At 47.0% G+C, this 14,264-nt stretch overlaps 1 protein-coding gene across 1 annotated transcript; it reads left to right on the top strand.

Annotated features, from left to right (window-relative positions):
• Positions 1-10,706: 10,706 nt before the first annotated feature.
• LOC123124848 (uncharacterized) lies at positions 10,707-12,456 on the top strand. Its single transcript, XM_044545399.1, has one exon. The coding sequence runs from the start codon at positions 10,906-10,908 to the stop codon at positions 12,454-12,456; it is 1,551 nt and encodes a 516-aa protein (XP_044401334.1). The 5' UTR covers positions 10,707-10,905.
• Positions 12,457-14,264: the final 1,808 nt, after the last annotated feature.

The following is a 14,264-nucleotide window of genomic DNA, read 5'->3' as shown; positions in this document are numbered from 1 at the left end:
GTTCTTTCTCTGATACAAAATGCCATTGGTAAATCCTATTCTCTGATTTGGCCAACCATGCTCTGCTTTCGAGCTGGTGATAATTACTCTTGAAGTTTGTGGTATATGTTCCTAAGAGGCCCCGATGGGTTGGACATATGCTTTTTTTCTAATCTGTGTGAACCCGGAAACTACTACGGGTCATACTCTACTGGTGTTATGTCAGATAAAATTTCAAGACCACAACCTCGTTGAAGGCGAGAAGTGAATGAAAGGTTATGCATTAAAGAAGTGGGCGTCAACCTTGAACTTTGTGTTCATGCCCATGGACACGATGTAGATCCTATCATGGAAGCTTCTTGTAATAATAACTATTCCTTGATAACTATCATCTGGTATCTGTGAATTGGTCTTCTGCGACCATGGTTCCGACCATATTTTCTTCTTGATCCCATTTCTCGGACAAGTTAAAAAATTTGTCGTCTACAGATCAATGTGTCTGCCCGACCTCTATTATGATCTACCCACGAGTATTACCCCTAGTATCTCGAGGATATCATGCCATTGCTCTACATCTTATGAATTTTTGATGAAGTACTACCTTTCCCTGTCGCTGTCACTTCATGGGTGTTGGGTTGTTTGTCAACCCAAAACACCGATAAGTGAATCGGTTCTGCACTCCGAATCAATAACTCTAAGTAATTTTCGTTGCTTATGAGTTTATTAATCCTTCAAGTCATTCCTAACCTGATCGGCTATATCATTATCGTGCAAACTTTTAACTATGCTACCTGGTCCTTCTTCCCGGTGCACAATTTTCAGCGATGAGCTCAGCTTACGTCGACTTTCCTCGTCATATCATTTCGCCATGAACAACAAGCTTGATTCTGAGTTTGTGACGTACCCTTGGCTCCAATAACCTTTGGCTTCACCATTCCTTTGACTAGATGTCATTGCCGATAAATTACATCTTGAAATCTCTCGACAAATGTGTCGTGGTCATCATCAACATTCTGAGCTCTTCCAAGATATCTATTGAATTCTTCATGGGAAATACCATCCTTGTCCCTTGGTAAATTGTGTTGTCATCGACTACTTCCTTGCCTTCTTTCCAACACAAACTTGTTTGTGCTGTGGTTGTACCTTGAGTTCCTGGCTATCCAGCTTGTTTTATGTCCTACCTTGAAGTAATACCATCTTATATATCAAGAATGTTGTGAGAATTTCACCACCTCTTAAGAATTCTTGGTACAAGTGATACATCCCGCCATCTACATTCATCTCTTGGTCCCCGTGTTGTTTCCAACCGGAATACCGACGATTGAACTGTGATGTGTAAAATTCAAAAATTACTAGCAACCTTATTGCTTGTAAGATAATGAACGATAGTTTCATTCTTTGGGTATTGGTTATTGAATCACCATTCTAAACGTTGATCATGCCACCTAAGCCCACATTTCGGGTGCACCTTTCAACCAATGTTTACTTGCGTTTGTTTTCCTCAGGCATACATCATTATACCATTTGATCTGACAAATGTTATCTCCTTGTCACATAATTGTGGAAATCCATCTTGTTGGAAATCTCGATGAATTGTCGCTGAGACCATCAGCCACCTCCTCATCCTCCCCTTGGTTTAATGATGAACTCTTGTTTCGGGACTCGCTTCCATAGTTCATTTCCCGAGAATCTTACGATGTCTTCTCGTCAATTTGTGTCGCACCTTTTTCTTCTCAGGCATCATGAGTCTGAGGTATCCTGACACCAATCAGATCTAAATCTCGGTCAGATATGATGGTTGGAACATATTCCCTAGAGTTATAACATTGGTCTTTGACCCGATAAGGTGATGTCATGCCTAGCACACCTAGCCGAAGGACCTATTGTTATAGTTTCCTTTTTGGCAAGGTTAATCATTCTTCCGTGAGGAATTTGTAAGACTTATTCTATAAGTTGATCCTGATGGATCCTTTGTGTATCCAAGATCTGACCTTTGCTTGAGGACCATGTCAGTGCTATCTCGAAGCATGTCTATGGTACTTCGATTTTCTATAAGAACATTTGAAGCACCATGCTAAATGTTCTTGTTGAAATTACCCAAACACCGTTGTATGGGTAATGTCATGAAATTTCTCTCCTCTTATCTAAAGGGTTTTTCTACTTTATATCCCGTCTTGGATATAATCCTCTGCTTGACTTTGGGAAGGATATACCCCTGATATATGTGTTTAACACATTTTCCTTTCCGTTGTTTTGTTCAAACTTTCTTGTAATCTACTTAACTGAGAAGTGGTAATTCCCTGCTTAGGTAAGCACCTCGTGGTACAACTCTGCCAGTAAGACCCTATTACTATAATTGATGACATTTCGTTAGCCACCGATGGACGAGAACTTTGCCTAATGGTCCGCCTCGTTCAACGAGCGGGAAAATGGTTCTCTTCGTCCCTCGCCCTTGGTACCGACATTGTTGCCAACATAACTGATAGGCCACCCTCTGACATGTCTTGTTATCATGACCATGCAAGATGTCAATGCCCTTCCTACTTTTAACCCCATGGTGGGCCCATAACCCACAGTTCCACATGATCGAAACCTGACTCTCCTGTACACCCATGTTGCCAAAGTTATGCCTCGCGCTTGATTTCGTATGTAATTCATGGGTCATCTTCCTAGAAATCTACTTTGGTATCAGACGCAATACTTATTCTCGTTGCTCTGGACCCCCCTTTCACACTTTGTTTAGGCATCAAACGATTGCCTACCCGCTCGAAACTTCTCATGGTACCTACTTACCGTGTTGTCGATATTGTCTTAAGCTTCCAATCGAGAGTTACTTTCCGCCACCATCCCCGATGTTATCAACCAGATAGTCAACCTTTCAAAGGCTCGTTCTTTCGAAGTTACCCCTTGTCATTTTCGTGAGTACGATGGAGTTCCTGAAGAAAGGACGACAACCTCATCATGACGCATCGATGCATAGGAATGAAGTCATCAACGCTATGGATCGACCACTTCGAGAAGAGCAACCAAGACCGAGAAGATCCGTTCGAATTTGGTAATCAAATCCCTTCCCCCTTACTCCACCTCTTAAATCTCGGGACGAGATTTCTTGTAGTGGAGGAGAATTGTGACGCCCGGATAGTTAAGCTACAGTGAACCTCCGCTAATGATGCCACGTCACCTCGGTTACTATTGATAAACTCGCTTTAGTTCAAAACGATTCAAATTCAAATTTTAATTAAACGCAAACAACAAAAGTTTTCAAACAATAAAACTAAAATGTTCGGGTTGTGCCAAATAATGCATAGGTAATTATGGTGGAGAAACCACACTTTTATTAGATGCTTAAATACTCAAATGTGAATGAAACAGTAGCATAACCAATTTATTAAATGCCTTTTATTATTTTAAAATGTTAAACTATTTTATTTAGTTACCCAAATTAATGTGGCAGTAGTAAATATAGTAATACTAAATTAGGAGCCATTTGTGTATTTTATAAAACATTAAGCATTAATAAAGAAGTAAAAGAAAAGAAAAGGAATAAAGGCTAAAAGTGCATGGTGCACTTAGGCCTGCCTGCAACAGTGCCCAGCCCAGTCCACTAGCGCCATTGTCTTCCTCCTGTTCATCAGGAGCGTGCTGGACATGCCCGCGGCGTCCGTGGCCGCGGATGGCCACGTGCCGGCCATCTGCCGTGTCCCCGGCATCTACTAGGTCGCTCTCGAGCCCCTCGACGAAACCCTAGCTCCCCCAATTCCCCCATCGCCTCAATCTCTTCTTCCCCGCGCAAGCCGAGTGAGTCCCTCGCCATTGCTCCGCCGCCAGCATAGCCACCGAACCCTCCTCGCCTCACTGATATGTCCAGGAGATGCACCGTATTCTGCTTCGTCTTCCTCGTACACGAGCTCAAGCCCGAAGCCACCACATCGACCGGATCGACGCCATCTTCTTCCTCGGTCGTCGCCGCTGTTCTTCATCGATCCGTCGCCACTTCAGCTCCTAAGCCACCAACGGGCCTCCATGTGCCTCCGTGGTGAGTTCCTCGTCACTTCCTCTATTGCCATGCATCGATTCCGTGCCTCGTGTTGCTGCTGCCATGGTCGCCGGAGATCAGTGTCGCCGCCGTGTTAACCGTCGCTGCTATTGTGCTCCTTTGGCCCAACCAAGCGCGCCACCCCACTCGTGGTCTCACGTAGAAGCTGCTCGTGCCCTTGGTGCGTCAGCTGCGTGTCCGTGGCTTCGATCTACGTCGAGCCCAAGCCCCTGCGTGCATTGCTCGCGCCTCCGCGTTTGCCCGCTTGTGCGTGGCCTCGCCTCTCCGCCCGCGCCCGCCGGAACCGCTGCCGCTGCTTCTGTTAAACTAGTGCTGCCGTTGGACTCTGCTCCCCCGCCCCGTGCAGGCCCCATCGCGGCCAGGCTGCGCCCTCCCGCGCTGCTGCCGCCGCTCGCCGGCCGGCGCCCTCGCGCGTACGGGTACGCCCCGGGCCGTGCCCTGCATACTGCTGCTGATGCTTTGGGCTCGCCATTCCCCATTGATGCCCCTCGCTGCCCGCTGCCGCCGTTTCCGGCGCCGCGCCCTTAGCCACGTGTTGTCCCGCTCCTGCTACTGCTCATCCACCCGTGGTCGTGCCGGCTCGTCCCGCCGCTACGGCGCCCACCAGCACCCTGCCGCGCACGGCGCTCTCTGGTCGTGCCCAAGTGCGCCCCTGCCGCCGGGCTCCCTGCTCTTCTCGCCGCTGCTCTGCCTGCACTACAGTGCTACAGTAACTGAATGTTACTGTAGCGCTGGCTAGCTTTTGCTATTTCTACCTTCTTAGCTCAATGGATGGCAACAAAACTATGGTCAAACAAAGTCTAACTTTGTTGAAATAAATTTGCGTTGGGAGTACACATGACAACCTCCAAATTAATCCATTGGACCAAATTCAAATACGGCATGGATTAATTCCTATAAAAATGACAAAAGTCTATGTTCTGTTAAGAGAGAAAACTGAAAAACAGATTTACTGTCTTAACTACTTCAGAGCTGTAAATGGACCTATTACAGGAGCTGTTCAGGCTATCTAATGGCATGGCCTTGTAGTGCTGTTGATGTAGAGTAAAACACTTATATGTAGTGTCTTCATTAGAACTACATAACATTAGTTGTAACCTTCAGAAAACAGCCATGTGAAGTTAAAAAAACTGAACAATTCTCAGACTTGGCCAATTTTCAGGAATTCCATAATATTGTTTAAACTTCAAAAAATCATAGAAAATAAACCGTAGCTCGGATGAAAAAACTTTGTACATGAAAGTTGCTCAAAACGACGAGACAAATCCGAATACGCAGCCCATTCGTCCGCCACGCATCCCTAGCATAGCGAACACGCAACATTCTCCCTCCGGTTCATCTGTCCGAAAACGCGAAACACTGGGGATACTTTCCCGGATGTTTTCCCCCTTCGCCGGTATCACCTCCTACCGCGTTAGGGCACACCTGGCACCGTTACTTGTCTTGACATGCATCGATATGCCTATGGTTGGATTATATTTATTGTTTCTTCCCCCTCTTCTCTCGTTAGACACAGAGACCGACGCCGCTGCTACCCAGTACGACTATGGTGTTGACGACCCCTCCTTGGCTGAGCTTCCAGGCAAGCCCCCCTGTTGATCACCAGGTATCGCCTATTCTTCTCTATACTGCTTGCATTAGAGTAGTGTAGCATGTTATTGCTTTCCGTTAATCCTATTTTGCTGCATAGCATGTCATTGTTGCTAGAGTTGTTAACCTTACCTGCAATCCTAATTGCTTAGTATAGGATGCTAGTATTCCATCAGTGGCCCTACACTCTTGTCCGTCTGCCATGCTATACTATTGGGTCGTGATCACTTCGGGAGGTGATCACGGGCATATGATATATACTTTATACTGTTACTTTACTTATGATACTGTTTGGAGATGGGGGCTGAAGGGGCAGGTGGCTCCATCCCGGTAGAGGTGGGCCTGGGTTCCCGACGGCCCCCGACTGTTACTTTGTGGCGGAGCGACAGGGCAGGTTGAAACCACCTAGGAGAGAGGTGGGCCTGGCCCTAGTCAGCGTTCGCGGATACTTAACACGCTTAACGAGATCTTGGTATTTGATCTGAGTCTGGCCATTGGCCTATACGCACTAACCAACTACGCGGGAATAGTTATGGGCACTCGGCATCGTGGTATCAGCCGAAGCCTTCGTGACGTCAGCGACTGAGCGGCGCGCGCCGGATTGGACTGGAACGCCTGCTAGGCTAGGTCTGCTTCCGGCCGCCCACGCAACGTGCAGGTGTGCAATGGGCGATGGGCCCAGACCCCTGCGCCATAGGATTTAGACCGGCGTGCCGACCTCTCTGTTGTGCCTAGGTGGGGCTGCGACGTGTTGATCTTCCGAGGCCGGGCATGACCCAGGAAAGTGTGTCCGGCCAAATGGGATCGAGCGTGTTGGGTTATATGGTGCACCCCTGCAGGGAAGTTTATCTATTCGAATAGCCGTGATCTTCGGTAACAGGACGACTTGGAGTTGTACCTTGACCTTATGACAACTAGAACTGGATACTTAATAAAACACACCCTTGCAAGTGCCAGATATAACCCGGTGATCGCTCTCTAACAGGGCAACGAGGGGAGGATCGCCGGGTAGGATTATGCTATGCGATGATACTTGGTGAACTTACCGTCTACTCTCTTCTACATGCTGCAAGATGGAGGTGGCCAGAAGCGTAGTCTTCGACAGGACTAGCTATCCCCCTCTTATTCTGGCATTCTGCAGTTCAGTCCACCGATATTGCCCCTTTACACAGATACCCATGCATATGTAGTGTAGCTACTTGCTTGCGAGTACTTTGGATGAGTACTCACGGTTGCTTTTCTCCCTCTTTTCCCCCTTTCCCTTCTACCTGGTTGTCGCAAACAGATGCTGGAGCCCAGGAGCCAGACGCCACCATCGATGATGACTCCTACTACACTGGAGGTGCCTACTTCTACGTTCAGACCGCTGACGACGACCAGGAGTAGTTTAGGAGGATCCCAGGCAGGAGGCCTACGCCTCTTTCGATCGGTATCCCAGTTTGTGCTAGCCATCTTATGGCAACTTGTTTAAATTATGTCTGTACTCATATATTGTTGCTTCCGCTGACTCGTCTATGATCGAGCACTTGTATTCGAGCCCTCGAGACCACTGGCTTGTATTATGATGCTTGTATGACTTATTTTATTTTTAGAGTTGTGTTGTGATATCTTCCCGTGAGTCCCTGATCTTGATCGTACAGATTTGCGTGTATGATTAGTGTACGATTGAATCAGGGGCGTCATAGCTGACCTTGTCAATGACAGCCAAGAGGTCTTCGTGCACGTGCCCTTACGGACGAGCGCCTTGGAGCCGCAGTCATCGCCTTGGAGCCGAGAAGTTTTCGGATTTTTAAACTTTTTTTCCCGGGTTTTTTCGACGTTTTCGTTTTCCGCCAGTCTTCCTTAGCTTTTCGATAATAAAAAATTGCGCGAAAAATGTTCTTTTTCTTTCATGAGAGTCACGGTTTTGCTTCCGCGAGAGGCACGGTTTTGCTTTCGTGAGACTCACGACTGTGCCTCTCGGAAAAGGAAAAATAAACGCATTTTCTGTTTTTTTTCTTTTCACGAGAGTCACGGCTTTGCTTCCACAAGAGGCACGGGTGTGCTTTAGCGAGAGCCACGGTCGTGCCTCTCGGAAACGGAAAAAAATGTGTTTTCTGTTTTTTCTTTTCATGAGAGTCACGGTTTTGTTTTCGCGAGAGGCACGGTTTTGTTTCCGCGAGAGGCACGGTTGTTACATGCTCGGCTTGACATATGACAAGCCTAGGGTTATTCGTGGGCTGCGAGCTAACGAGAGGCCCTGTTTTGTTAGAACAGCCAAAAACATAAAAAAATAGATCCAAAATAGCCCAAATAAAAAAATAGCACGTGGACCGCTGGCACACCTGTCATGCCAGTCCGACACGTTTAGCTAATGTATCATGCTTGGGCCTCAAGAAGAGGCACGCGTGCTCGACACGACCCGTGATCACGAGAGCTATATCTCGCTTATAGTGAGTATAGCTCTCGCCTCGGCTGAAGGATCCCCAGGTATAGGTCGGCCCATTTAACGCGTTTTCTCGCTGGTTTGCTCGGTTGCTGGTTCATTCACTAGCTTGTTCACTCTGCTACTGGGCATTTCTGTTCGTTTTCTTTTCTATCGTTTTTCTAACTAGTTTTCTTTGTTCCCGCAAAAGAAAGAAAACTAGTCCCCCCCCTTTTTTTGTTTCTTTTCTCTGTTTCCACTACAGTTTTTTTTTCTCTTTTTCTTTGTTTCTTTCCTCGGTTTTCACCATTTTCCTTTTCCTTCTTTCTTTATTTCTTCATTTTTGGAGTTTTTTTTGACTCGCCGGTGGAGATCGAGGGGAGGAAGGCTTTCCCGTGTATTTGTTTGTAATTTTTATTATGTAATGCTTTGTACTTTTGGTGAGTATTATAATGATCTGCTATTCAAAAAAGAAAAACCAAACCAAGAAAATTATCAAAAATCAAAACAAATATTGCACTTCTTTGGTCTTTAGTACACCATGGTATAACTGGCCAAACGGGTCGTGCTTCATGGGCAGGCCTAAAAGCACGCATACTCGGCATGCCACATGCTCGGCCTGTCACACGACAAGCCTAGGGCTATTCGTGGGTTGCGATCTAAGGAGAGGCCCTGTTTTGTTGGAACAGCCGAAAACATAAAAAATAGATTCAAAATAGCACAAATAAAAAAAATAGCACGTGGACCGCCGGCACACCTGTCATGCCAGGCCGACACGTTTAGCTAATGTATCATGCTTGGGCCTCAAGAAGAGGCACGCGTGCTCGACACGACCCATGATCGCGAGAGCTATATCTCACTTATAGTGAGTATAGCTCTCGCCTCGCCTGAAGGATCGCAGGTATAGGTCGGCCCATTTAACGCGTTTTCTCGCTGGTTTGCTCGGTCGTTGGTTCACTCACTAGCTTGTTCACTCGGCTACTGGGCATTTCTATTTGTTTTCTTTTCTATCGTTTTTCTTTTGGTTTTCTAACTAGTTTACTTTGTTCCCGCAAAAAAAAAGTAGTTTTTTCTCCCCCCCCCTTTTTTTGTTTTTTTTCTCTATTTCCACTACATTTTTTCTCTTTTTCTTTGTCTCTTTCCTCGGTTTTCACTCTTTTCCTTTTCCTTCTTTCTTTATTTCTTCATTTTTGTTTTTTTTTGCTTTGTTTCCTCATCGGTTCTCAAGGTTTTCTTTGGGTTCTTTCTTTCTTTGTTTCCGAGCTGTTTATTTTGTTCTTTCTTCCGTTTCTTCGGTTTTCACCGTTCTTTCTTCGTTTTTATTTTTTCTGCAACACATGGCTACATTTTTCACATGCATTTGTACATTTCACGTATGGATCAAGAACTTCTTTTATACTTCTTTAACATTTTTCAAATGCGTGGTTAATAATTTTTCTAAATACATTGAATGAATACTTTTTTCGTAAACATTGTACATTTTCGGTATATATCAGGAACATGTTTTAATACATGTTTAAAATATTTAAAATATATGATTAAAATGTTTTTGATACGCTATCACATTTTTCTTGAAAAAATTGTGTTTTTATTTTCAAATATTTAAATACCATTTTGTTGTATACATCAGCCACATTTTTTACACCTTTAACATTTTTAAAATGGACAGTTAAATTTTTAATAAAAACTGTGTTTCATGACTACTTTTTTCATACACATATTACATTTTCAATATATCTCAAGAACATTTTTAATACATGTTTAACATCGTTGAAATGTATGATTAACATTTTTTGTACATTAACAACAGAATATTAATTTTTGTTCAATTGTTTTAATACACATTTTACATTTTTTGTATACATCAGGAACATGTTTTTGTACATCTTTAACATTTTTTAAATAGATGATTAACATTCTTTAAAATAATTTGTATATGAGGACTACTTTTTCCATACACACTGTATATTTTGCCATATATCAAAAATATTTGTTGATAAATGTTTAACATTTTTTTGTTGCATGATCAAATTTTTTTCAAATGCTTGATTTACATTTTTTAAAATACATTATCAACTTCTTTTATACACGTTATATATTTTTTGGATATATGTAAGAAACATTTTTCTATACATATTTAAGACTTTCCAAATGCTTGAGTAACATTTTTTATATTTTTTTATGTAGAGTCGTTTTTTGTAATATATACCTCGTTCCTAAGTATAAGACCTTTCAGAGAACATACGGAGCAAGTTGAGTGAATCTACACTCTAAAATATGTCTATATACATCCGTATGTAGTTCATAGTGAAATATCTAAAATATTTTATATTTAGGAATGGAAGGAGTATATTTAGAATATTTGGATGTGTAAAAAACGAAAAGAAAAAGCAAAGAAGAAAAGAAAAAAGTGAAAGAAAAACAGAAAAAAACGAGACTGAGGCCTCCCACTAGCATTCAAACTCGCGTCGAGCGAAACCGCGCCCGTCCGTTGCGGCCAGTCACGTTTAAGGGTGGGCCGGCCCAGAGGACCAGGTCTGCTCCACGGATCGTTCTTCCTTCCCCTGCCCCGTTGCCGCCGCACCGCCACCGCCGCACCGCCCGCGCCTCCCGTCCCAGCAAAGCCCTGCAGCTGCACGTGAATATCTCCAGCGCGCTGGCGCGGGTGAGAGCAAGCAAGATCGATTCGACGACGGTAACCCCTTGCCTCGACGGAATCTCGCTCGCGCTCACCAAGTCCGACGTTCGGCCGGAGACCATCCGAAATTAGGCTAGCGCATCCCATTAACCCTAGACTAGACGTCTCAGTCTCGCGGAGCAAAGTCGCCGTCCACAATTCCCCACCCTCTACTCCCATTGCGATCCACGAATTCACATGAGCTTTGTTGCTGCTGAATTTCCAATGGCTCGGAAGGATCTCCTCCGTCGCCGGCGGGCCTGCGACAATGACCGCCTCAGCGCGCTCCCTGACGACCTGCTCCTACTTATCCTGCGCCGTCTCGACAGCCGCACCGCACACGGCGCCGCGGTGCTCTCCAAGCGCTGGGCTCACCTCCCGCGGGAGCTCACCGCGCTGGATCTCAAAGCGACCGACACACTGCCACAGCGCTACCGCCGATGCCTCCTCCGCCGCCGCGAAGCCACGAGATCGCTGCCACTAGCCCAGAATGCCAGAAAGCTAGAGGATATCGCCGGGCGGTACCAGCGCCGCGCCATGCGCTCCATGGTCGCCTCTGTCCGGAGCCTCTTGGCCAGCGGACTTCACCGGCGTGTGAATAGGCTATCGCTCGAGATCTTCGAAGACAACACCTTGGCCTGTATCAACAGCCTTATAGTGGACGCCGTTGATTCCTGGGGCGTCCAGGATCTCGTGGTCGTTGCCACGCCGACCGAGCGGACCGTGAACACGCCGCCGGCCTACGATTTCCCCCATGGTCGCACCAGCAGAAAGCCAGGCGAGTCTCGCCTGCAAAGCCTCAAGCTCGCCAAATGCTTGCCCCCGCCGCTTGAGGGGTTCACCGCGCTCACCACGCTCGTCGTGCAAGATTTGCCCAGATCAACGCCGGCAGCCGTCTACCGGAGGGCGATTGCCGCGTGCCCGCAGCTGCAAATTCTGCACCTCATCCGCTGCGGGTACAAAAGCAAGGCCTTTGCACTGATACTCAACGCGCCCATGTCAGGAATCAGGGAGCTGCTCGTGGACGGCCCGTTGATGCTAGTTGAGATCCGCTCTCTCCCGAAGCTCCAGAGCCTCACTGTTCTGCACGCCACCCTGCTGTTGAGCTCCGCCGCCTCCCCTTGCATCGAGCATGCGAGCTTCGTCTTCTCCGTTGATCAGCGGGAAGGTTCTTCTTTCCGGTACAACACGGAGCTGGAGACCAACTCTGCCATCCTCATGCGGTTCTTTCAAGCCGCCGTCGGCACGACGGACCTCGCCCTGCGGATTGCTGGGCCAGGTATGTGGATCGCCCTGAAGAATCCGGTCTGTCAAATGGCCAACGTCAGGAGGCTGCTGATTGCGGACGTGCCTTCCTCCTGGGACGTCTCGGGCTCAGGGCCCCACCTCCTCATCGACGCTGCACCATTCCTTGAGAGCATTCACGTCCATGTTCCCAAACCCGAGGAGGAGCCGTGCCGGAAGCCGCCGCGGCCGCCCTCGACCGCGCGCCGCCACCGCCATCTGAAGGAGCTGGTGGTCATCGGCTTTCAGGGAACAGAGAGGCATCTTCACCTTGTAAGGTACGCGGTGGAAGCGTCCACGGCGCTGAGCCGTGTTGCTCTGTTCAAGCATGGGCATGTCAAGGAGAAGGGGCCCTGCGGCTGGGAGATGGTAACTCTGCGAAGCAAGTGGAGCGACGAGGAGAAACGCGCCGTTCTGGATAGAGTCTGCTGCCCCACGGCCCAAATTGAAGTGGTTCTAGGTTGAATTCAGTCTCTGCAGTGTATGCAGGAATTATTACGCTTTTGGGCTTGATTTATGTTCTTCGAATAAGGATGATCGATGTTTCTCTGGTTTCTGGATTTTGCTAATAAATGGGAAGACGAAAATGATCGCTGTGTGATGTAATCTGTATGCTATGTAACTGAAATGTTTCCTGCCATACTTGCTGTTGTTTTGTACTGCCTCATAGCGAGGTCAATATGTTGGAGTATCATATCAAATTTAGCAAGGCCCTGACACTCCCTGTATGGGTCACATCAATTGGTAATTAGTTGATGAATTCATAAATTCAATGGTCTAATATGGCATCTGGTGCTTGACACTGCAGCTGTACTAGTAAGGTCAGATGTTAATTCTTACTTTCGCAATTGTGTAATCCAAATTGCCAGATGTTTTTGTATCACCTTTGCTGGATACACCATAACTGTAAGTTTTGGCCTGATGGAGTTCTCTCATTTTCTATCTCATATACTAGATGTGTTCATGTGGTCGCCTTGATTTTGGCTTTCGACAAAGGACTGAACTTAGTTTTTGTGCTTCAGGTCATTGAATATCTAGCAATATAATCATCTTCAGCAAGCAGCTACTCCAAACTCCATCGCTCCAAACATCAAAGGATAGCCTGATGTTTCATGTGCTCTCTGAGTCAAATTGCAGCTCGTGTCGCCTATCCAATCTTCTCCTGCTTTGGTAACTCCACCAGCTTGCTGCCATGTATTTTGGATTATGTAGACAGTTTTTTGTTTCCATGAAATCACCAAGATCGGGTCTAAAGATCTGAAGTCCAGATTCATTTGAAACAATTCACCAGTTTATTGGCGCATTTAGAGGGCCAATGTTTTTCATTCAGTCACTAAGCTAGAGTAATAATCCTAAATATAGTAACTATCCAAAAAAACAAGCAACCATCAGTTGATAATTGGTGTGTAGGCATAAAAGCTCCTCTCAGGGTCTGAATACCATAGGCATAGAAACCCCTTCTGAACGCCGTAATAAAAAAAAAGTTTCCTGCTTCCTTTGTGCACTTCTTTGGCGCAATCCCTTCTTTATATTTCCCTAATTGCTATTTTCTGTACACAAGTTTCAGCAGCAGCTACCTATATGAGCCATTGAGCATTGTTGCAATCGTTGGTTGGTACAGTACTTTACATGTTTGATTTATACTCTGTCTATCGGAGGTCATCCATGCCTAGAATCTGGGCATAGATGTTCTGAACTTGAGAAGTGATCGGAGTGAAATCTCACACGTCCAAGTTGCTAAATGTCCAAGAATCGGGGGAGGAGGACGAACAAGTAGGCGGCTCGGTCACAAGTGGCCCGCGAGCGTGAGGCCTGGGCAGCGGGGCCCGAGTGGCTTCAGAGGGACGAGCGCGCTTGGGCGGCGGCGGCGTCGGCGATGGCTTCTGGGTCGGAGGCCCCCGGATCAGGCGGATCTGGGTCCAACCACTGGGATGCCGCGGCGGCTGCTAGCGGCGTTGGTCATGTTGTTTGTCCTCCTCCCCCGCCTCCTCCGCGCGATCCTCCTCCTCCGGCTCGTGGTGGCCGGGCTGCTGGCGCTTCGTCAGGGCCCGGCGGTCGCCAGTTGGGTCGCGGGGGCGCTGGATCTGGTTCTTTCAGCCGTCGCCCTCCAGCTTTCGGTCCTCGCTCCTCCTCCGCTGCCTTGGGCGATGGGATCCTGCCCCCTACCCCTCCTCCGTCGGCTCGTCCGCCTCCTCCTCTTTCCCAACCAACAAACCCTAACCTCACGTGCTTCGCGTGCCACCAGCCTGGCCACTTTCAGTCCCGCTGCCTCA

This window comes from Triticum aestivum, chromosome 5D, assembly GCF_018294505.1.
Source record: "Triticum aestivum cultivar Chinese Spring chromosome 5D, IWGSC CS RefSeq v2.1, whole genome shotgun sequence".
NCBI classification, from domain to species: Eukaryota; Viridiplantae; Streptophyta; class Magnoliopsida; order Poales; family Poaceae; genus Triticum; species Triticum aestivum.
The sequence above is the reverse complement of the archived record's forward strand: the minus strand, read 5'-3'. Positions and strand labels throughout refer to the sequence as shown.